This window comes from Garra rufa, chromosome 20, assembly GCF_049309525.1.
Source record: "Garra rufa chromosome 20, GarRuf1.0, whole genome shotgun sequence".
Classification (NCBI taxonomy): Eukaryota; Metazoa; Chordata; class Actinopteri; order Cypriniformes; family Cyprinidae; genus Garra; species Garra rufa.
The window spans coordinates 34,337,024-34,363,858 of NC_133380.1; the positions used below are offsets into that span (position 1 = coordinate 34,337,024).

Genomic DNA, 26,835 nt, shown 5'->3' on the forward strand with positions numbered 1-26,835 from the left:
AAAAAAGAAATGGGATGAGTCCTTGGCATGTCCAGCTCCAACTTTCTGTTTCAATAAAACTAACAAAAACCTAAACTAGATTAAAATGAAAACTGTAAAATATTAAAGTAAAAGCTAATCCAAAATAATAACAAATACTAAAATAGTATATAAATAATAATATTAAAGTAACACTACTCTCACTAGTATCTCCTCCACTAACTAGATTTCATCTACAGTTAAAAAAGATTTTAAAAAATTACTGGAAAAAAAAAGATGAGGTTCTCATCATGTCCCACTCCCACTTCCTGTTTCAGTTTTGCTCATCAATGATATTTGGGGAAGATTGAGGTGATTTAATTTGAGCTCTTTCTAATAGTGTTGCTAAAGTCCAGTATAATTTTTTGTATGACTTGACATGGGCTCATGATAAGAGAGGAATATTCTGGAAATCTGTAATCCCTCATTAAAAATGCAGAAATCTGCAAGATGCATTATTGAAGAAATGGAGCTCCTTCAATGTCTATGCAGTGGAGATGTGTCTTTGATTCCTCTCGCTCTTCTTTTAAATATATTAAACACACAGAAAGCTCCATCTCAAGCTCCCCGCGCCTGCCGTGAACCGCTGTAGAGAAACAAGTCATCGGCCTGAGTGGTTGGATTAGAAATAGAGCGTCTTCCTTTGGGGAGCGCTGAGTTTGAGATTGATGAATTATACAAGCTTTTCTGAGAGCGAGTGTGTGTTGCTGCAGAGAAACACTGTACATGTTTGAAACGCCTGCTGTTGTACAGTATAAGCAAAAGAGCAGAGTTCTTTCTGAAGTACTATTCTGGCTTTCTCAAGTCTACATGAACAGCAGGTTGAAATAAAGTGTTGTCCTTTCAAATCTCAGTCAAAGAACAACGCCATATGCTGCCCTGCTGAGTCACATGTGCAGATGCTGTGTTTCTTCTTCCAACAAACAGACTGAGAAAGTGTTGTTTAAAGAAGTTCTTTTTTTGATCCTCTTACTGTTGAGTCATGGGATAGAAACTGTGAGCTCGCTGGGACTGTGTTTCATTTTAAATGTGGACGTAAACACCAAATCAGTGGTGGTACTGATCATCCTTCCTCTGCTCAAACTGGTCTTCCTTGGTGTAATATCTTTTCAAACTGATCCGATACACAGTTTTCATAAACCAGGCTATCAAAACCACCAAAAATCCCACAGGTTTAAACTTTATGGTGTTTTTAGTCTGTCTATTGCTATAGCAAAGCTTAACTACTCCTTACTGAAAAAAAAGCTGATTGGATGCTTTAGCTGGTCTCCTAGGCTGGTTTTAAAGTGGTTTTGGCACCTTTTTAGCTCTTCACTAGGGCTGAGTAAAAAAAATCTATTTTTGATGATTCGTTTTTTTAATTGACATTGATTGCATATTGATTTTCTAAAGCCGCAAATCGATCTTTTCCGGTATTTATTTCAGTAAAGATTTGAAACAAGATCTGATTAATGTGAATCTTATCATTAGTCTTCTCTACTAGATGTCACCCTGTTATTAACCTTGCGCTAATACAACAGAAAGCCTGTCATTCATTTAGTGCGTATGGTGGAGATACTGTTGACAAGAACCAAAACAAAGCAAATATACCTGATTTGCAATGCTCAAGTAAAATACTATAGTATCTGCAGAAGCATTTGAAATCATGCGTAAAGGCACCATGATTTCTGCAATGAATGAATGAATGGCAGACAGTTTTGTTTACAACACACATACTTCAGCTTCTGCTGTCTCTCTATATGACGATATGAACACACAGTATAGGGTTAACATAAATCCTTTAATTTAATAATATAAATGTCCTCTTTTTGAACTTAAAAAATCGCCCCAAAATGTCCGGGATTTGGCTACAGTCACCATTCATTGTGGCGTTTTTGTATTAAAGCCTTGCGTGGGACTGTTTTCTTAAAGGGATAGTTCACCCAATAATAAAAATTTGATGTTTATCTGCTTACCCCCAGATGTAGGTGACTTTGTTTCTTCAGTAGAACACAATTAAAGATTTTTAACTCAAACCGTTGCAGTCTGTCAGTCATATAATGGCAGTGAATGGGCACCAAACCTTTGAAAGTAAAAAAAAAAATCCAAATTACTCCCTGCGGCTCCTGACGATACATTGATGTCCTAAGACATGAAACGATTGGTTTTTGCGAGAAACTGAACAGCATTTATATCGTTTTTTTAACTTTTATACACAGCAATGTCCATCTGTCCTAAACGCATGCTCAGCATCCGGAGTGTTACATGTGTACGCGCTCTGGCGTAGTATACGCAAACGCTAGAAGCGATCTGTTGTGTGTATGTGACACTCATTGTTTACACAGAGCTTGCACTTATCCTGATTGTTCAAACCCATTTAAGGATAAAAGATTACGTTTGTTTGCACAAACTCATCCAGGACTGTTGACTTTTTACCGATTCCCAACTTCTGAGCCTGATTGCTTGAAGCTATGGTTGCTTGCTCTTTGGCTGGATATCAACACACCCATACACTTAGTAAAAGTGTGTATACTAAGCCAGAGCACATACACAGGCAACGCGCCGGATGCTGAGCACGCGCCCAGGACAGTTGGATATTGCTGTATATCCGAGGTAACTATTGATATAAATACTGTTCAGTTTCTGGCAAAAAACGATCGTTTCGTGTCTTAGGACATCAATGTAATGTGTAATTTGGATTTGTCTGTGCATTTTTTTTTTTTACTTTCAAAGGTTTGGTGCCCATTGACTGCCATTATATGACTAACAGACTGCAACGGTCTGAGTTAAAAATCTTCATTTGTGTTTTACTGAAGAAACAAAGTCACCCACATCTCGGATGTCCTGGGGGTAAGCAGATAAACATCAAATTTTCATTTTTGGGTGAACTATCCCTTTAATTCCGCTCCCGCAAACATTCTAATATTAAATATAATTTTAAACTGTTGCGGCGGGTTGATTTTATCCTGTGGTTAAAAGTTTGAAATATTGCATAAGTTCTATTTGACAGAAAGGCTTGTATTGACACATTTTGCATTCTAATTGTGATAAAACTGTGGTAGATATTAGTTTTGTGAAGGATGGCCACTGTGGTATGAATTTCTTTTCGCTGCTTCTATGATCAATCTGCATAATGGTGACTGTAAAATATGTACAGTCCCTGACAAAAGTCTTGTCGCTTATCTATTTTGTAAAAAACACCTGCTATTAACCTGACTTTTAATTAATCAATTGGTGTTAGAAATAGCTCATATGAAAAGCTAAAACCCTCCCAAATGATGTTTAATGCACTGAAATAAATTAGTTTCACTGAAAAAAGTTTTATCATTTAATCATGACAGAACAGTCAGATTTTGGCAAGACAAAAGTATTGTCGCCTATACAGAAATTGAACAAATTTACTGCAAATACAAAAATATGTCAGCAAATTAAGTAGTGGTGCTGTGAGATCCAAATTTAATATCTTGTATGACTTCCATGAGCTTGAAGGACTGCATCCATGCGGTTTGGCAAGGATTCATAAAATTTATTGATGAAGTCATCAGGAATAGCAAAGAAAGCAGTCTTGCATGCCTCCCAGAGTTCATCAATATTCCATGCTTCTTCTTTCATCCTACCCCACACATACTTAATGATGTTCATGTCTGGTGACCGGGTTGGCCAATCCTGGAGCATCTTGATCTTCTTCGCCTTGAGGAACTTTGATGTGGAGATGGAAGTATGTGATGCAGCACCATCCTGCTGCAGAATTTGGCCTCTTTTATGGTTGGGAATATAAGAGGTAGCTAGGATTTCTTGGTATTTTAGACTATTGATGTTGCCTGCCACCCTGCAGATCTTTTGCACACCCCATACTGGATGTAACCCCAGACCATGATTTTTCCGCCACCAAACTTCATTGTTTTCTGGTTGAATCTCGGATCCATGCGGGCTCCAGTAGGTCTCCTGCAATATTTGTGGCGACTGTGGTGTAATTCAACAAAAGATTCATCTGAAAAATCCACCTTCTGCCACTTTTCCAGCGTCCATCCTCTTAGCAGGCTGTGGGCCTTGGCAAATGCCACACGGTTTTTCAATTGTCTTTTGTTTAGTGCTGGCTTCTGGGCACTGATTCGACCATGGAGGCCATTTCGAGACAGAACCTGACAAACTGTTCTGGTTGACACAGGGACTTCAGGTGACCAGGTCTCGTGGAGCTCTGCTGCAGTGGAAAATGGGCTGGCCTTGGATTTTCGAGCCAACAAACGGTCCTCTCGAGCAGTTGTCTTGCGGGGTCTGCCTGACCTGGGCTTGTCAAAAACGTCTCCAGTCTCTTCAAATCTTTTTTTTATCCTCTGTACTTGACGCTGCATGAGACACATTGAAGGTGTCTGCCACATCAGCAGTGGATCTGGTCTTCAGCCTCTTGATAATCAACACTTTAGTCTCAGGGTGAATCTTAGACATGTTTGCAGAGGTCTAGTTGCAGTTGTTGTGAAGGTCTAGTGTACTGGGGTTCTTTTTATACACACCTGAGACCTAATTGATCCATTATTAGTCGCAGGTGAAGCTCATATGACAAGGCGACAACACTTATGTCTTCGCAAAAATTGACTCAATGGGCTTTACCAAGCTGTGAATATTAGAATACTTTTTGACAGTTTCGTTTTGCACTGAAACATTATTACAAAAGCTGTTGGGATTAAAATGAGCCATTTCTTGTGAAAAAATCTTGATTAGAAATATATTTCAGCGGCACTTCAGGTCAATTTGTCCAAAAACGACAAGACTTTTGTCAGGGACTGTAGTTTTGGTATGAAAATTACATATTTTGATACTAAAACTGGTCAAGCTGGGAGATCTGCTCAAAAACCAACTAAACTTAAACCAGCTAAGACTAGACAACAGCCTATGTTAGTTTTAGCTGGTTTCTAACTGCACCAATGAACGACTGCACCCAATTGATTACTAAGGGCCCGTGCACACAAAGCCTGAGCTTTTCCTATCCAGTCTTTTTTCCTCAAATTTCTGTAAACACGGCATTGTCTTAAGAAATATCTGTGTACACACAAAACACTGAAACCGACTAAAAAGCGATGCAGTATGCATGCCAGACCAGTATGTGGCACTGTAATTTTTTCACATAGATTTTTTTGTTATTTTTACATTAAGGTTGAGATATTTACTTTACCATTCAAAAGTTTGGGTTATTATGATTTTTTTATGTTGTTGAAAAGTCTCCTATTCTCAGCAAGGCTGCATTTATATTATCAAAAATACAGTAAATAATATTGTGATTTGTGTAATATTGTGAAATATGTAATGTTATGTAATGTGTGTGTGTGTGTGTGTGTGTGTGTATATATATATATATATATATATATATATATATATATATATATATATATGTCACACGATCCTGCAGAAATCATTCCAATATGCTGATTTATTATTAGTGCTCAGTTATTAAAATGGTTATTATTATTATCATTGTTTAAGATATCTTTTTCTTAAAAAATAAGGTAAGTTCTAGTTGTTAACTGTCATGTGGTGCAAATCCCCCAAACCTTACTGATATTTCTGAATTAATAATTCACAATAATAATCCAATCATAAATACATATTGTATGATATTAAATTAATGATTTATGAATTAATATTTCATGATATTAACCTAATTATATTTGTAATTTAATATTTTGTAATATTGAACTAATGATATGTATGAGTTACTATTTCATGATATCAAAATAATTATATTTGTGAAATACTATTTCATAATGTTAAACTAGTTATATTCATGGATTCATATTTCATGATATGAAGTCAATTACATTTTAAAATTAATATTACATAATATTAAGCTAATTATATTTATTAGCTAATATTTTATAATATTATATAATATTAATCATAGTAATATTAATATTTTTATAAACATTTGTTGCTTAATCTGTGGAAACATTTTTGCCAGGTTTCTTTGATTAATATAAAGTTCAAAAGAACAGAATTTATTTGAAATAGAATCTTTTGGAACAAATGTGTTTACTGTCACATTTGATCAATTTCATGCATATTTACTCAGTAAAGGTTTTAACTTCTGTTAAACACACAAACATTTGAATGGTACTTTATTCTAGTTTCTGCATAAATATAAAGTATAACTGTTGATAACAATCAGAAATGCTTCTTGAGCAGCAATCAGCAAAATGAGTTCTGAAGGATCAGTTGACACTGAACAGTGAAGATGCTGATGATGAAATTTCAGCTTTGCATCATAGGAATAAATAATATTTTAAATATAGAAACACGAAAACATTAATAATATTTCACAATATTACAGTTTTACTGTATTTTTGAGCATACAAAAACAAAAAACATTTAAAAATGGTAATATTGTCTATCAGGTGCTGTCAGATGACCGTCAATCTCCTCCGCTGCTTGGTGTCAATGGCTCCAGCGAAGACAAGTTGTTTCGCAGCAAGAGTGCTGATATGGAAGAATCCACAGAGAAAGAACAGATGAGGAAGATGCTTTCTGAAGGGTAAAACATTCATATCTACCCGATACCCATCAAATCTCACCATCAAATGTTTTCTTTTACGATAATTCATTGCTTGGAATTTTCTGTATTTTCTGTTAGTTAATGTAACCACACTGACTCACTCAGATGCACGTGAATCTAATCAATCCGCCTGACGTACTTTTCCTCCTCAGTAGTTTTCTGGGGTAATTGGCAGCGAGTTTGTCGTCTCTGGGAACCAAAAACTAACATTCTGGGAACGTTAGAATAACATTAGAATAATGTTCTACAAACCCAAAACTATCGTTCTTGGAAACAAAAACTGTTATTCTAACTTTAGAATAATGTTAGAATGACATTATATAAACCAAAAACTAACATTCTGGGAATGTTAGAATAATGTTAGAATAACATTCTACAAACCAAAAACTAATGTTCTGGAAACGATAGTATAACATTAGAAAAACGTTCTACAAACCAATATTCTGGGAACTTTATAATAATGTTAGGAGAACGTTACAATAACATTCTAAAAACAAAAACTAACTCTGGGAACCAAAAACTAGCATTCTGGGAACATTAGAATAACATTTAGAAAAATGTTCTACAAACCCAAAACTATCGTTCTTGGAACCAAAGACTAACATTCTGGGAACTTTATAATAAAGTTATTCTAACTTTACAATAATGTTAGAATAACATTATACAAACCAAAAACTAACGTTCTGGAACGTCAGAATAACGTTAAAATAATGTTCTACAAACCAAAAACTAATGTTCTGGGAATGTGAGAATAACATTAGAAAAACATTCTTCAAACCAAAATTCTGGGAACTTTATAATAATGTTTGTTTCTAAAAACAAACCCGATGAACCAAAAACTAGCGTCCTGGGAACGTTAGAATAATGTTAGAATAACATTCTACAAACCAAAAAAACTAACGTTCTGGGAACATTAGAATAACGTACTACAAACCAAAAACTAACGTTCTGGGAACATTAGAATAACATTCTACAAACCAAAAAAACTAACGTTCTGGGAACATTAGAATAGCGTACTACAAACCAAAAACTAACGTTCTGGAACATCAGCAAAGCGTTAAAATAACGTTCTACAAACCAAAAACTAATATTCTGGGAATGTTAGAATAACATTAGAAAAACTTTCTAAAAACAAACCTGAGAACCAAAAACTAGCATCCTGGGAACGTTAGAATAATGTTAGAATAACATTCTACAAACCAAAAAAAATAACGTTCTGGGAACATTAGAATAACGTACTACAAACCAAAAAATAACGTTCTGGGAACATTAGAATAACGTACTACAAACCAAAAAAAACTAACGTTCTGGGAACATTAGAATAACGTACTACAAACCAAAAACTAACGTTCTGGGAACATTAGAATAACATTCTACAAACCAAAAAACTAACGTTCTGGGAACATTAGAATAACGTACTACAAACCAAAAACTAACGTTCTGGGAACATTAGAATAACATTCTACAAACCAAAAAACTAACGTTCTGGGAACATTAGAATAACGTACTACAAACCAAAAACTAACGTTCTGGAACGTCAGCATAGCGTTAAAATACCGTTCTACAAACCAAAAACTAATATTCTGGGAATGTTAGAATAACATTAGAAAAACTTTCTAAAAACAAACCTGAGAACCAAAAACTAGCATCCTGGGAACGTTAGAATAATGTTAGAATAACATTCTACAAACCAGAAAACTAACGTTCTGGGAACATTAGAATAACGTTCTACAAACCAGAAAACTAACGTTCTGGAACGTCAGCATAACGTTAAAATAACGTTCTACAAACCAAAATTCTGGGAACTTTATAATAATGTTAGGGGAACATTAGAATAACTTTCTAAAAACAAACCTGGGAACCAAAAACTAGCATCCTGGGAATGTTAGAATGACATTCTACAAACCAGAAAACTTAACGTTCTGGGAAAATTAGAATAACGTTCTACAAACCAGAAAACTAACGTTCTGGAACGTCAGCATAACGTTAAAATAACGTTCTACAAACCAAAATTCTGGGAACTTTATTATAATGTTATGGGAACATTAGAATAACTTTCTAAAAACAAACCTGGGAACCAAAAACTAGCATCCTGGGAATGTTAGAATAATGTTAGAAAAATGTTCTACAAACCCAAAACTAACGTTCTTGGAACCAAAAACGAACATTCTGGGAACTTTATAATAACGTTAGGGGAATGTTAGAATATTGTTCTAAAAACAAAAAAATGAGAACCAAAAACTAACATTCTGGTAACATTAGAATAATGTTAGAATAACTTTCTCAAACCAAAAATTAATGTTCTGGGATCCAAAAATGAACGTTCTAAAACTTTCCTGGCCAACTAAAAACAAACCATAAAAAATATTGTTCTGGTAACCAAAAACATTCTGGTTACATTGTCAAAATGGCATTTGTTGTTTGAATACTGTAATGAAAAGGACATAATTTGAAAAAGACTTTCTTTCATATCAAAAGTAACAAAGTACAAAGCTTATTGCGATTTCTTAGACAGGAGATGGGTTGCGATGTTTCCTTCATTAACTAAAAACTGTCTCGACTGATCAATTCTTGGAATTTAAGAATCGATATCGTAGAAATGAGAGCCGATTAAAATCGAGAAAATATATTTTTTTTTACCCAGCCCTAGTGAATGGCTTACTTACAAAATAAGACGAGATCAAAGAAGCTGTTAAAACATGCTTATCCCTTAAATCTGAAATCTGCCAAGGGACATCAGTAATCTTATGCACACAGTCTGTTTCTGATTTACTTCTAAATATAAAGGTAACACAAAAGAAATGACATTTCGAAACTCAGCCATATGTTCTGTGTTTACCATCTGCTGCCGTTGGGCTGAAATTGTTCAACAAAATTTGTCTTTGCCTCAGTTTCCAGAAGGAAGGACCCGAGTATAATTAAAACCCAGATGTTGGTTACTTCACAGGTCGATATGCGAGAGAAACTCGGAGGCCGAGCTGTTTTCTCTTCGGGACAGCAACGCTAAACTGGTTACCGCTCTTCATGAAGCTAACAGCAGCATTGACCAATGGAAAAAACAATTAGCCGAGTATCAAGAGGAAACGGATCGTCTACGAGAGCAGGTGAGGAACGTTGAGTCTCATTGACTTCAATAGACAAAAATGTAAAAAAAAAGGTTTGGTCATTAAATATTCATAAGAGCTGTTTTTCCACACTGCTGCTTTTTTTGGGGACCATATAAGGATAAGATCCACATTTGGACGTTCTCATGTGTTAACAATCAGTTTTAGCAGTTGCTCAAGCAAGCTGAATATTTTCCCTTTGGCACTCTTTAGTGTTTTTACATAATCGTGCATCAAGGATTCCACAACACTTTGAAGGTCTAGTGAAGCAAACATCAACCAGGTGACGTATGTAGTTCAGGTCTTCGGAGAGCGTGCGGAAGGATATTTATAGGAAAAGACAATACGCCTTCATTGTCCGGAACAGAGGGAAGACAAATGACCGTGGGGAAAATGAGAGCGCCAAGTTTCTTCCAACACAAACTGAAAAAATGACTCTGAGTTGTGACAGTGCTAAAAGCTCCAGTGCGGGGATGTTTATAAAGCATCAGTTTAATATGTAATATTTATTCATAAATATTATTAGCTTAATATGATGAAATATACATTTTTAAATCAGATTAATATGAAATAATTCATAAATCTCATATTTCATCATATTGAGCTAATGATATTTCTGAATAAATATTTCATAATACAAAACAAATTACGTTTGAATGACTATTTCATTTGTTAAACTAATTGTATTTATGAATTAATAATTCATGATATTAAACTTATTTCTAAATTAATATTTCATAATACAAAACAAATTGTGTGAATTACTATTACATATGTAAAACGAATTGTTTTTATGAATAAATAATTAATAGTAGTAAATTATTTATAAATTAATATTTCATAATAATAAACTAATATGTATAAATTAATACTGCATAATAAACATGATTTATACAATTATTTCATAATATTAAACTAACATGAAACAGTAATTCAAACATAATTAAATTAATAATATTTATGTTTAATTAATAATTCATCAATAAAAACTGGTTTATAAATTGATATTTCGTAATACAAAACAAATTACGTTTGAATGACTATTTCATATGTTAGACTAATTGTATTTATTAATTCATAATAGTATAACTATATTTCATAATATTAAACAAATAATTATGAATACATTTTATAATAGAAAACAAATTACGTTTGACTATTTCATCTGTTAAACTTGTATTTATGAATTAATCATTCATAATAGTAAACTGATTTATAAATAAATATTTCATAATATTAAGCTAATTATATTTAGAAATTAATATTACATATTAAACTGATGATTTATAAAATTGTACTTCATAAACTAATGTTAAACATGATATTTATGAATTATTTCATAATACTAAACTGGTTTATAAATTATTTCATAATATTAAACAAATTATATTTCTGAATATTTCATAATACAAATTACGTTTGAATGACTATTTCATATGTTAAACTAATTGTATGTATGAATATTATAAATTAATATTTCATAATATTAAACATAATAAACATGATTTATACAATTATTTTATAATATTAAACTAAAATGAAATAGTAATTCAAACATAATTAATTACATTTATTTTAAAATAATAATTCATAACTTAAATTGATATTTCGTAACATAAAACAAATTACATTTGAATGACTATTTCATGTTAAACTAATTATTTATGAATTAATAATTCATAGTAGTAAACTTATTTATATACTAATATTTCATAATACGAAACTAATGATATTTATGAATTAATATTACATAATATTAAACGGATGATTTATAAAATTGTACTTCATAAATTGTTAAACTAATGATATTTATAAATTTTCATAATATTAAACTAAGTTATGAAATAATGTTTCACAATATTAAACTCAGTATATTTATGAATTATTATTTTGTGATATTTGTTTTTAAAAATTCACCTTTTATATTGGAAATATAAGTTTACTTGATAGTTACAACCGTGGCATTCAATTTAAACTTTTCTTGAAACTGGTAACTGGTATGAAAGTTTTTCAAAGCCATATGAACCCAACATTTCTAAGAACTATGTGTTTTTAATGTCATTTTTTGAAAAGATTTTTCCTTTTCTTTATTACACGTCTCACATTCCCTAGTTCTGGTTTCATACAGTAGGGCTCAGGGTTCGGCCTCAGTTTGGTAGCAGATCTCGTAATAGCTGTTCTGTTTGTGCGATGTTTCAGGTTGCAGATCTGGAGGCTCAGAGCGGAGTTTCTGCTTCCAGCGAGACGGGCAGCGAGGAGCTCACACAGACCATGGCAGAGATGGAGGCTCTTATCAGAGCTAAAGATGAGGTGAAGATTGCTTAATGTAGTAACAGTGCTAACTGACACTGTAAGAGACTCCATGTCTACACTCCACGCTTACAGATCGATCACATTATAATGTCCAGACTGAGCTCACAGACGCTGCATTATCAGTGTCTATTTAATATAAAAAACTGATTTATTTACAAACAAAATCATCTGTAAACATTAGCCGCACATATCAGTACAGTGGCAGTCTGTGATGTGTGTGCATGTATGTGAGTATTGGTTGAAATAATGTTAGATTGTCATTCAGTGTAACAAGATTTATGTAAAAATTCCAACAACATGCCTTTTCTGACTTGTGCATATTAAAATATATAAAAGAATAAGGAAGCATATTAGATTTTATTGTGTTTTAAATGAGTAAAACATTCTTACTGACAAATGGCCAAAACCTAGGATAGTGGCACATTTAAAAAATGTAGATTTACAGCTAATTAGTATTTGGGGTGAAAGTATGCGTCATAAATTGATTTTTGTTGTTGTTTTTTTGTAAAAAAAAACTAATTGTATTTATGAATTAATAATTTATAGTAGTAAACCTGTTTATACATTAATATTTCATAATATGAAACTAATGATATTTATGAATGAATACTATAAAACAAATTCCGTTATGAATTACTATTTCGTATGTTTAACTAACTGTATTTATGAATTCATAATTAATATTAAACTGATTTATAAATTAACATTTCATAATATTAAACAAATACATTTTATAATACAAAACAAATTACTTTTGACTATTTATGAATAAATATTGCATAGTACAAAACAAATTACATTTGACTATTTCATATGTTAAACTAACTGTATTTATGAATTCATAATTAATAATATTAAACTGATTTATAAATTAATATTTCATAATATTAAACTAATGAAATTAATGAATGAATATTTCATACTATAAAACAAATTACGTTATGAATTACTATTTCATATGTTAAACTAATTGTATTTATGAATTAATAATTCATAATAGTAAACCAGTTTATAAATTAATATTTCATAATGAATTAATGATATTTATGAATAAATATTTCATGTTAAACTAATTGTATCGATGAATTAATAATTCATAATAGTAAACTGATTCATAAAATATTTCATAATATTAAACAAATTACGTTTGAATGAATATTTCATGTTAAACTAGTATTTATGAATTAATTCATAATATTGAACTGATTTATAAATTAATATTTCATAATAGTAAACTATATTTATGAATAAATATTTAATTACACAAAACAAATTATGTTATGAATTACTATTTCATATGTTAAACTAATTGTATTTATGAATTAATAATTCATAATAGTAAACCAGTTTATAAATTAATATTTCATAATATTAAACTATGATATTTACAAACACATATTTCATAATACGAAACAAATTACATTTGAATGACTATTTTATATGTTAAACTAGTTGTATTTATGAATTAATAATTCATAATAGTAAACTGATTTATAAATTAATATTTCATAATATTAAACAAATGATATTTATTAATAAATATTACATAATACAAAACAAATTATGTTGGAATGACTATTTCATGTCAAACTAATTGTATTAATGAATTAATAATTCATAATATTAAACTGATATATAAATTATTTCATAATATTAAACAGTGATATTTATGAATAAATATTTCCTAATACAAAACGAATAACATTTGAATGACTATTTCACATGTCAAACTAATTGTATTTATGAATTAGTAATTCATAATATTAAACTGATTTATACATTATTTCATAATATTAAACAAATTTATGAATACATATTTTATAATACAAAACAAATTACGTTTGAATGACTATTTCATATGTTAAACTAACTGTATTTATGAATTAATAATTAATAATATTAAACTGATTCATAAATTAACATTTCATAATATTAAACAAATATTTATGAATAAATATTGCATAGTACAAAACAAATTACATTTGACTATTTCATATGTTAAACTAATTGTATTTATTAATTAATAATTCATAATAGTAAACCAGTTTATAAATTAATATTTCATAATAAACTAATGATATTTATGAATAAATAATTCATGTTAAACTAATTGTATTTATGAATTAATAATTAATAATAGTAAACTTATTTATAAATTAATATTTCATAATATGAAACAAATGATATTTATGAATGAATATTTCATACTATAAAACAAATTAATTATGTTAATTACTATTTCATATGTTAAACTAGTTGTATTTATGAATTAATCATTCATAATAGTAAACTGATTTATAAATTAATATTTCATAATATTAAACAAATGATATGTATTAATAAATATTACATAATACAAAACAAATTATGTTGGAATGACTAATTCATGTTAAACTAATTGTATTAATGAATTAATAATTCATAATATTAAACTGGTATATAAATTATTTCATAATATTAAACAGTGATATTTATGAATAAATATTTCCTAATACAAAACGAATAACATTTGAATGACTATTTCACATGTCAAACTAATTGTATTTATGAATTAGTAATTCATAATATTAAACTGATTTATACATTATTTCATAATATTAAACAAATTTATGAATACATATTTTATAATACAAAACAAATTACGTTTGAATGACTATTTCACATGTTAAACTAATTGTATTTATGAATTAATAATTCATAATATTAAACAATGATATTTTCATAATACAAAACTAATTACATTTGAATTACTATTTTATATGTTAAACTATTTGTATTTATGAGTCATAAATTGATGTTTGTTGTAAATATGCCTGACAAGATTGTTACACTGAATGACATTTAAGTTGGTGTCTTCTGTAAAGTAGGGAAAAATTTATGATATTTATTTTTTGCTCAGAAAAACAAAAACAAAAATGCTATTAAATTAAAGAGAAAACATAAATATTTTTTTTTTGAAAAAATGACAATTTAAAGCTGTATTACACTTATTGTTTTTATGCTTATTCCATTTTTCGTCTTTGACCCATTTGTGTGTGTATCGGTCCAACCAGGATTTAGCATCGATTTTTGCGGCCTAAAATTCTTGAATTTGCTGTGGCCTTTCTCGCGATTTACAGCTATATTTGCATTTTCATGTTGTTTTGCACCCACTAATAATCATGATGTACTTATGCAATTGGTGTTAGTGACGCTAAGAGTACAGTTACCTTCTGTGCATTATTACTGCAAGTACTTCTGTGCATAATTACTCAAATTGTGATCCTGGTCCACTTTGAAAAAGGCAATGCATAAAACCATACTCGTAAATCTGAAAATCTGAGTATGTAACTGTGCCACTGGTTATATATTATACATTTTAAATGTTTAAAAAAAGTATTATTTTTATTTAAAGGCATAATTTGGTACAGAATATGACTTATTTACAGTTAAAATGGTTATTACAGGAAATAAGGATTCTACGAGGCAAGAAACCAGATTTAAATGAGCTGGAGAAGGAAAGGGAAGAGGCCTGTCAAAAAATACAGGTAAAATTAGTTTAAATAAGTTTTTATTTTTATTTTTTAGTTTTCTGAAGTTTTTTTTATTACTTTTTAGTTTTCGTTTTTAAATGTGTATTTTAAAATGACACAATGTAATGAAATGCATATTTTTATATATTTTCATTTATATTATTTTATAGTTGGAATTTAGATAAAGAAAATGTTTTATGTCTAAAAACTCATTTTCATTGTACTGCTCTGTTTATGACCTTTAATTTTTTTTATATTGTTTGTGTAACGTAATTGTAGGTTTATTTTCCGTTTGCTTTTTGTTGGGATTTGCTTTTGTTTTGCTGCTTATTTTCTGTACAGCAACCCTGAGATCTTGAGAGGCGCTATATATACTAACCCCTATGTCATCCAAGATGTTCACGTCTTTCCTTTTTTTTTTTCAGTCAAAAAGAATTTAAGGTTTTTGAGGAAAACATTCCAGGATTTTTCTCCATATAGTAGACTTCAATGGGGTTCAACAAGTTGAAGGTCCAAATTGCAATCTTAATGCAGCTTTTACTCTAGCCCTGAATGTTTTTTTGTATGGTTTCAATAACAATTTAACCATTTAAATGTGAATCCTGCATGTTCTGTTTGTCTCAGTTTGAACAAATGGCCCATACTGAAGCGTGCGTGACACTTGCAGTGATTTCATCGTCTGCCATCTCACTAAGGGTGTGTTCACGCTTGTCATGTTTGGTTCAATTAAAACAAACTCTGGTGTGATTGCTCTGTTAGTGCGGTTCATTTGAGTGAGTGTGAACGCTGCCATCTGAACCCTGGTGTGCACCAAACAAGCGATAGAAAGATGGGTCTCGATCCACTTCCAAATGAACTTGGGTGCGGTTCGAATAAAATATATGAATGCAACATGGACCAAATACTTCAAAATGAACCAAAAACAGAAAGTAATGACAAGATGCGACGCTATGTGACATGATTTAACAAAGGGAGCAAGCGGTGTATCCAAAACAAAATGAGCAGAGGACAAGGAAGTAAAGTGCCTTTTATGGTAAAAATAAAATCATATACATGCAACAATGAGTGCACTTAATCCAGCAGACAGCATTAGGTGTATTCGACTTAAAGCACCTTTTCCTTTGTTTGTTCCTTGTGTTTGGTGAGTTCGGTCACGAAATATACGTCACTCAACGCGACCAATCAGGTTGTGAACGTATCACTATTCCTTTAGGTTCAGTATCTATTGGTTCGCTGTGAAAAATGCCAGTCTGAACGCTAAACGGGCCAGGACCAAATGTATCATTTTCCTTTTTGGTCCGGACCAAATCAGTCAAACAAACTGAACTACAAGTGTGAACACACACCCTACATGAGGACATAAAATCATGAACATCTCCAAGGCTGCTCTGAGAGTAGTTCATGAGCGTTTCACTTTCATTTATGTAAAAAGTGTTTTATATATATATTTATACTACAGGGCCATTGAATGCTTGAATCTGATTGGCTGACAAATGTTCTATTGATGTGCATTATTTTCAGGGAAACGCACGGCGAACGTAGTTCCAGGCAGCACTTGACTGCATTATATGTCTATATCACTTCGCCACACAAAGTATTTCAAAGGTCCTTACAGCCCAAAACAGCAAAATAACCAAAACCCACAACGAAACTGGCCAAACAAATAAATGGTAAACAACAGGATAAAAAAATAGTTTAATGAGTTTCTTACTATCGTTTAGTAGAATGTACAGTACGTATCTACTACTACTGTACTACTATATGCCCTTTATTTGCCAAAAATAAAATTTGATTGAAAGATTAAGCCTATTAATAAGCCTATTGTAATAATAAATGAAAATTGTTTTTATGCATTCAAATAACTACACATGCTAAAACAAATTTGTTAACAATAAAACATAAGGTGAAAAAAACATTTCATAAGGCCCTAAACATGTATTATTATTTTTTTTTTTTTAACTTTTGATAGATTGTTTCATGTTTTTAATTAATTAGACATGCCTTTTGATTATTAACATTAAAATTAACCATTAAAAAGGAGTCCAGAAAAATTTAAACAGAAAAAAATTAGTTAAACAGAATTTGGGACAAAATAGGGCCCTATTTTTGCATGCAACTATATATGTGTTCCAGTTGTAAATACATTTTCAAATGTATTATTTTATTTGTGTAATGTATTTTTTGTAAGGTCATAATTTTGTTATAATAATTTGATATGTTTGCTATGTGCAGTGATTACTATTTAGTATTTTTCATAGTGTGACAAGGTCTTTAATGTTGTTTTGTGCCATTGCTTTGGCGAAGTAGAAGTTCACTTCCAGAACAAAAATTTACAGATAATTTACTCACCCCCTTGTCATCCAATCATTCTTGAGGAAAACATTTCAGGAATTACAGTATCTCCATATAGTGGACTTCAATGGTGCCCCCAAGTTTGAACTTCCAAAATGCAGTTTAATTGAAGCTTCACAGGGCTCTAAAGAGAAAGTAGGGTCTTATCTAGCGAAACAATCAGCCATTTTCTAAACAAATTGACAATTTATATACTTTTAACCTCAAACGCATGTCTATTCTCTGTGATGTGCATATGAACTCTGTGTAATCCAGGTCAATACAGTTAGGGTAGGTCGAAAAACTCCCATCTTGTTTTCATCTACAACTTTCAAAATCCCCTTACATCGCTGTTTCTCCTTTTTTTTGTAAAGGATGTTTGATCTTCTTTGCATGTTCACTTTGTAGGACGCTTTTGAAGTTGAAGAAGAAAATGAGATTTTGTTTTTCGACCTACCTTAACTGTATTGACCCGGATTACACAGAGTTTGCATGCGCATCGCAGAGAATAGACAAGACGAGTGCTTGAGGTTAAAAGGTATATAAATTGTCAATTTGTTTAGAAAATGACAGATAGTTTTGCTTGATAAGACCCTACTTTCTCGGCTGGGATCGTTTAGAACCATTCGAAGCTGCATTTAGCGTCTTTTTTTAAACTGCCAGCGTCTGTTTTATTTTATAATCCTATGGAGTAAACCATGTTTTCAAAAAAGTCCTGAGCATTTTTTTTTTTAAACGCCACCGCCACCGCCAGTGTCTTTTTCTGCAGCTCAGAATGTCTTTTCAAGTCGACGCTGATAGCCTTGTGGGCAGCGCATCGACATATAGCAGCGTTGCGCTCTGGGTGTCCCGTGTTCGAATCCCGACTCGAGGACCTTTCCCGATCCCGCCCCCATCTCTCTCCGACTTCGCTTCCTGTCATGTCTGATCTGTCCTATCGTAATAAAGGCAAAAATGCCAAAAAAATAAATCTTTAAAAAAAAAGAATGTCTTTTCAAGTTGAAAAAAGTTTAACTTTTCTGAAGAAAACGCCCTACGTCAAGTGCCTTTTTGACAGCTGACTAGTGACAAGCGAGTAGCTAGACCTGCCATTTTCATAACAACAAGAACAACAAGAAAAAAATGGGAATAGTGTTAGTAGATAGACTTTTATTTTATTGTTGTGAACCGACATTCACCTCCCCTTTAACTTCAAAAACCGTTGTGCAGTGCTGATAGCTTCTTGAGCTGCACATCGACATGTACAGTAGCGCCGTTGAGCTTCGGGCATCCCTTTTTCGAGTCCCGGCTCGCAGACCTTTCCCAATCCGTCCCCTTTCTCTCTTTAACTTTGTTTCCTGTCTAAATACTGTCCTATCAAAAAAAAGGCAAAAATGCCAAAAAAAGGAAAAGAGCCAACTTGTGGAAAATGGGCATCCGATGACCCCTTTAACTAAAAAAAGCGCCCTTGTCAACTTTTTCTTGTCAAAAAAGACGCCAAGTGTGAACATAGCCTAAAACTGCATTTTGGAAGTTCAAACTTGGGGGCACCATAGAAGTCCACTATATGGAGATAATTCCTGAAATGTTTTTCTCAAAAAACATAATTTCTTATTGACTAAAGAAAGAAAGACAAAAGTAAATTACCTGTAAACTTTGGTTCTGGAAGTGAACTAATCCTTTAATGAACTAAAATTGAAACATGATCTGTTCATGATCCAATGTTTTCAGAGTATCAGCAGAGAGTTGAATCAGGTTGTCAACTTTTTTTATTTGTTCAATTTGCACACTGAACATGAGTTGAAGCTCTTATTTTTGAACTCTCAAATTGCACCAGATTAATTCATTTAACTTTAAAACCCCCTAGAAGCTTGCTTTGTAAACACCAGGTTGGTATTTCCGCCTACATTTTTTAAAATTTAGAATATGGCCAATCATTTCGCTAGATTAAGATCCTTATTTCTTGGCTGGGATTGTGTAGAGCTCCTTGAAGCTGCATTGAAATTGCAGTTTGGAACCTGTTGATCCCCATTGAAGTCCACTATATGGAGAGAAATTGTGGAATGTTTTCCTCAAAAACCTTAATTTCTTTTCGACTATAGAAAGAAAGACATGAAAATCTTGGATGTTAGTGCACTAATCCTTTAACTATAATAACCCTGCTTCAGACTTTGGTGACATAAGCTAACTAATAAGCTGACTAATGCTTATTTGTCTTGGCATTAGGATCTGGAAGTGCAGAACTCAGAGTTGGAGAAACGAGTGCGAACAGCAGAGATCGCTTTATCTTCATCCCAGGACGCACGAACCAGGGCGGAGAGCGCGGTGCAGAAGGTCATTGAAATTTTAGACGTCAAGATCTACGACTTGAGCGACCTGCGACAGAACCTAGCCAAACTCCTGGAGAAATGACCACTACGCTCAGACAAACATTACATTGTGAGACCGCCATTATGAGATAGATGAGATTTCTCTACTGGAATCTTTCCAAGCTGCACAACTCAACGGTTCAACATGGTACTAGGCTGGTAGTAAAAACCAGAGAGGTGATAACTAGCATGACTTTAGGACACATTCATCCATTCTTGAGAGCAGCTTACACGATGTTTCTCATACAGAACTGGGCCTGTTTGCGTGAAATAGTCACGAGGAAATCATAAACAGACTAGACCTGTTTATTGGTACTAGATATCAGTATAGTTGAAAGTGTTGTTGAGATCTGTGATTTGGTTGTGACTAGTTTTCTAATTAGAATAAGACTTTAAACAGAACGTTCTGTGGATATAAGCTACCGTATTATTGTTAGATACATAACTAGAGCTGAAGAATGGGAATATCTCACTACTTACTGTTAGGACATTAAGTGATTTCAAAGCTAACAGTTTCTCTTACAACAAGAGAAACAGGGAAATCGATGCACATAGCACTAACAAAACATGATATTTCTTTTAGTAACAAACGTGAATGGTTAACCCTAACTTTCTAACTTCATTAACTAATTTATTCATTATTTTATCTGGTTTGCTGCAGTCTAAATATGTAGGTAGTTATAAATCGAATGCGTTTCTGCAAGGATCAGTTGTTTTGCAGAGTACTTCAGTGTAATCAGATTCCATTAGTTCAAAATGGCACTTATAAATGCAACAACCCTTTAGGAAAAACACTTTAGATTTTTTACAGACCACTATTGTTTGCAATACCTCAGCATGCATCTTTATACCAAGCTTTATAGTATATAGTTTATGCTCTTTTTCTTTAAAACATGAAATTTCACTTTGTTGCTTTTGTTTGATCTTTCCCTGTATCCTCAAAGACATTTGCACATATGCTATTTTTCTATTGCGTGGCTGTTGTTGTTTGTTTTATATGAATTACCAATAAAAGTATTTGGTACATGTGCATACGTCTTTTATTTTTACCATTCTTTCACAGTCATAAAACCCTTCAACATGGCATTTGTGATGCTTTATAAATAACAATACTTTGCAATTAGTTTTTTATGCAGTTACATGGCATGGAGTGCAAATTAATGAAGGAAAAAACTGCTGCGCTGATTGAGTTAACCATGTGTTTTGGTGTAATATTTAATTATGATAATTACGGTGCATTTTGAAGCAGTGTTGCTATGGTTTTAAGTAAAGTGAGATCCAAAGGAGCTTTTTTGAATTTTAATTATTAATAAGTAAATGTTGTGTTTTTACTGTAAAATGATGCATGACTCAAAGCGTGACGGTAAATATGAAGGTAGTTTTTTTCCTTCCCTGAAATATAAATTGTTAATTATGGTAATTTGTTTAATAATTTAGACAAATGCAGGTCTAGTCATTTTTCTGTTGGTCATGTTCAAAAGTGAATATCATTTCATTATAAAACAAAATATTAAATATTAAGTGGCGTATTTAGGTGATATTTGTAAATACTTTCCAGGCCTCTATAACTTACTCAATACTGCCATCTACTGAAGAATAGAAGTTTTATTTACTTTACACTTCTAAATGCAGAGTGTTTGGTGCTAACAGGTTATCACTGAATGTAAGTAAACCTACGTTTTTTCTAATATCTTATGGACAAATCGTTAATCATGCGAAAAATAAGGATTAAAATCTTTTTAAGTTGTCATAATGGATCATAACGTCTACCTTGGAAACCACATAATAATGCTATAGTGTTTTATAAAGCTGAAAATATATTGAATTAGAATTCGCCGTTTACCTTTTCCCCGCGTAAAAGTGGGCGCGGTCATTTGTAAATTGTCTCTCTTCTTCTGGTGTCCAGCCATTTTCTTACTATATTATTGTAATGAATTATCTTAATTATGAACGCACTGGTTTGTCTTGCAAACAGTTATTGCTGCTGAAAATGGGCAGTTATTCTCATGTTTTGAGCTGTACTAATTGTTCGGACTGGGAAAAACATTTGAGGAACAGAAGGCGTTTGTGGTTGGCCAAACTCAACCAGGATTTCCAGAGCAATAATCTTGACAACATCCATGTTTCCTGTCAGGTAGGAGAAATATTGAGCTAATATACTGTTTGTAGGTCAGTGATTCTTGGGAATTTGGATAAAACAGGTTTTAATTTTCAAAAAAAAGTGTTTAATTACACCATCTGAATGTATATTAGTATAGACCAAGGTCTTAGCTTTTCAGCAATGTACTGGTGTCACCTCCCAATTTTGTATTTTTTTCACAAAATAGGCGTTTTACTTTTTAGTATTTTACGTTTACTTTTTGCTTAAATCAAACAAAATAAGTTTTTATTTAACAAACGTATTTTTGTATTAAAAGAGACTATTACTTTAATAACTCAGCAGCACTGACAAAATATATTGTATGCACATTTATTTAAAAAAAATAAAACTCCCTCTGACGGTGGTGACAGTGGCCTCATTACAACATAAAATTCCAAAATGTATACCACTTAAGTCAACTGCTTCTTGTTTAACAACTTTATTTAACTATTTGGTCCAACAAATAACAATCCTGAGCACTGTGATAAAATATTTTTCAAATATTTCAACACCGTCAGACAGAAAACCTGACGGTGGTGACATCTGACGGTGGTGACAAAAACCTACTATTTCCCATGATATGCATTAGTCGTTCACATTAGCCATCTTGTTTCCACTCTGTTGCTAGCTACTTCAGACTTGTTCGTAAAAAGTATACATTTATGTCATAATCATATCTAATATTTTTTATACAAAAGAGACGGGGTTGACATGTTATGGTTGCCACAGTAGCAGTGTCCAAAAATATGAACAAGTTTAAGAGAAAATAGCTAATTTACAGGAGCTTGGCTGATCTTGAAGCATGCAGTAGAGCTGAAGATTTGATAATGTGGTCCTCAGGAATGCAGTTGACCTTGTAGTTGCCTGATTTTATTGCTTTTTATAAATATCTGACGGTGGTGATGCATATGTGGGACACATTTTATGCAACCAAAAAATAATTATAAATATTATTCAAAACACAGTGTTTGTAATTTTTGATACATATTACAATGTACTCTTTCATATAGTAAAAATATTATTCAATTAAATGATTACTTTTTGCTTTTTTAATCAAGTTGAAATGATTATCTCCTATCTGAGGACAAGTGATTTTGTAGGCAAAGAGCCAGATTTGATAATTAAATTAATACAAAATTAAAATAAAACTATAAAAGAACCTTACATATGTGCAACTGACCCTCTGATTATAATCTTGATTCTTTTGATTTATGAAAATGTTCTTCATTTCCAACAAAATGAGCACTTTTCTTGGTAGAAAAATCAGTGCTAAATAATATTGGATCAATGTTGATAATTCAATGCTTTTCAGTGTATAACAAATATTGAATCAATGTTGATTTTTGGTCAGCATTTCACAGTGGAACTTAGACTTAGACTCATTTAACACTTAAATATGGCACATTTTCCTTAAATGTGAGCACATGCTCATCAAACAATAAATTTTGTGTACTCATAACTACTAGCAGCACCAATAAATAAACAAATAAATTGTTTGCTGAGTGTGTAGATTAACAGAACTGTGACCATTAGAACTCTAGATTAGATAAACCAGCTGGATATTATTAGCAGCAGTAATAGTAGTAGGCTAGTAGCAGTACAGTGGTGTAAAAAAAAAAAAAGTTGGCCCCCTTCCTGATTTTTTTATTTTATTTTTTATTTGCATGTTTGTCACACTTTAATGTTTCAGATCATCAAACAAATTTAAGTATTAATCAAAGATAACACAAGTAAACACAACATTCAGTTTTTGAATGAAGTTTTTTTTATTATGAAGGGAAAACAAAATCCAAACCTACATGGCCCTGTGTGAAAAAGTGTCTGCCCCCTAAACTTAATAACTGGTTGGGCCACCCTTAGCAGCAACAACTGCAATCAAGCGGTTGTGATAACTTGCAATGAGTCTGTTACAGCGCTGTGCAGGAATTTTGGCCCACTCATCTTGGCAGAATTGTTGTAATTCAGCCACATTGGAGGGTTTCCGAGCATAAACCGCCTTTTTAAGGTCATGCCACAGCATCTCAATAGGATTCAGGTCAGGACTTTGACTAGGCCACTCCAAAGTCTTCATTTTGTTTTTCTTCAGCCATTCAGAGGTGGATTTGCTGGTGTGTTTTGGATCATTGTCCTGCTGCAGAACCCAAGTTCACTTCAGCTTGAGTTCACCAACAGATGGCCGGACATTGTCCTTCAGGATTTTTTGGTAGACAGCAGAATTCATGGGTACGTTTATCACAGCAAGCCTTCCAGGTCCAGAAGCAGCAAAACAGCCCCAGACCATCACACGACCACCACCAGATTTTACTGTTGGTATGATGTTCTTTTTATGAAATGCTGTGTTACTTTTACGCCAGATGAAATGGGACACACACCTTCCAAAAAGTTCAACTTTTGTCTCGTCAGTCCACAGAGTATTTTCCCAAAAGTCTTGGGGATCATCAAGATGTGTTCTGGTAAAACTGTGACGAGCCTTTATGTTCTTTTTGCTCAGCAGTGGTTTTCGTCTCGGAACTCTGCCATGCAGGCCATTTTTGCCCAATCTCTTTCTTATGGTGGAGTCATGAACACTGACCTTAACTGAGGCGAGAGAGGCCTGCAGTTCTTTAGATGTTGTTTTTGGGTTCTTTTGTGACCTCTTGGATGAGTCGTCGCTGTGCTCTTGGGGTAATTTTGGTCGGCCGTCCACTCCTGGGAAGGTGCACCACTGTTCCATGTTTTCATTTTTTTAATATTTAAATTTGTTTGATGACACTGAAACATTAAAGTGTGACAAACATGCAAAAAAAAAAATCATTAAAGGGGGCCAACACTTTTTCACACCACTGTATGTTTTTAATTAATAATTACTTAAAATATAACTACTAATGCTACTACTACTATTACTGCTGCTAAATCATATAGAGAAGGACTTGGTAAGCAGGAAGGGGTGCATTTTTTTTGACAAACTAAAGTTAATAGTTGGCAAATATACTTACGGGGTCGACAAACGCGTACACGCGTTTTGTGGCAGTTTCCCAAAAGGAACTTCAATTACTCGGTCATTTCTGATTGTACAGATAAAAGCAGTACATCAATCGAATCTGTAAAGGGTCTACTTTTATTTGTATATACTCACAAAACCCAAAAAATTTGTGATTTTGCAAAATAAAGAAAACAAAAAGGGTGTGCTGTCTGCCGCGTTGATCTCCGTGATCTTCATTCAGAAACGCGTCATTAAAATAGACTATAACTCAGCCAATACACAACACAGAGACATGAGCAATATATCTAGAGAAAGCTTGATATCTATACTTTCAAATGAAGTAAGGTTGATCGAAATCAAATATTCTGTGATAAAGTAATCCGTATGAAACCAACACGATGTCCAGTCTCTCCTGTCTGCTTCATTAGTTTTAATTAGATCACGCCCAAGAGCTATTCTATCTTTTCATATTCAAATCGTCCACGTGAGGGCGCCGCCCAAAAGTAGACGCCTACATCACAGTAAACAAAGGAGAAAGCAGTTTCTTTTCTTTCAAGTTATTCCTTTATCGAAGAAGACGGGCTGTCAGGAATAAAACTTACTTCAGAAGATGAACATTATATGAGACACAGCGTGAACCAGCAGAGGAGATATTACACAAGTAAGTTTTTTTCTTTTATTAGCCTACTTGTTAGTTGTTACTTTGACAGAATGTGCACACATTTTACCAGTTAAGACTTTTTGCCAACTATATTTCCTGACTACAGCAAGTGAAACATTATAAAGTATGTTTCATTTCACTGCATCTAAATGTCTCATGATGACAGGATGTTTGGTCCCCTTTGGTCGAAAAACGCGCCGGCGCGTTTTGAGGCAAGCTTTTGTAATAACGCCGAAAATAATGTAAAATTCTCCGTCAGTTATGATGTACAAATACAACCAATACATCATTCGAAACTGTAGAGTGTATATTTTTATTTGTATACACTGTGCTTTTATGAAAATAAGAAAACAGACAGGGCACGCGCTCTGCCTTCACTGTCTCTGTTATATCTTTTCACAGACACATAAATGAAACAACCTAAATCTCAGTGATTACGTGCCTCACAGACATAATACATATACGTGTAGAAAGCTTGAAATGTTTACTTTTACATAAACCAATTCAAATAAAAAACTAATATTCTCTTTTTAAGTAATCTGTATGAAAAGTAGAAGATGTATGGTTTCTCCTGTATCACTTCATTACAAACCTTACACCTGTATTTATCTTGCACTGTTTTTATTTGCACCTAACTGTTATACACTACCAGTCAAAGGTACTTATTTAAAGAAAAATAATTATCTAATTTTGTGAAATAGGTTTACTATGTAAAAAAAACTGCTCACTTAAAAAAAAAAAAAAAAACTTTTAATAAAAATTTTGGCTGGTAGTGTATGTGTTTTCTCCATGTTAGCTCTGTCTTTGTCAGATCATTGTGTTGCTCACATATACTTGTTTTCTTTGCAGTTTCTGCTGTTCCCCGTTTTCCTGTGTTCAAGTTTCCTGCGAGTGATTTGGATATTGCACCCACGACATCTTGA

General features: G+C 32.4%; 1 protein-coding gene across 1 annotated transcript in view; it reads left to right on the forward strand.

Annotated features, from left to right (window-relative positions):
- Window positions 1-21,179, forward strand: part of homer3b (homer scaffold protein 3b) — a 42,907-nt gene extending 21,728 nt beyond the window's left edge. Inside the window, exons 6-10 of the mRNA XM_073825801.1 lie at window positions 6,384-6,520; window positions 9,489-9,645; window positions 11,845-11,955; window positions 15,405-15,485; window positions 20,007-21,179. Coding sequence (XP_073681902.1) covers window positions 6,384-6,520; window positions 9,489-9,645; window positions 11,845-11,955; window positions 15,405-15,485; window positions 20,007-20,192 — 672 coding nt within the window. The 3' untranslated portion in view covers window positions 20,193-21,179. The remainder of the gene's footprint in view (window positions 1-6,383; window positions 6,521-9,488; window positions 9,646-11,844; window positions 11,956-15,404; window positions 15,486-20,006) is intronic.
- The last annotated feature ends 5,656 nt before the right edge of the window (window positions 21,180-26,835 follow it).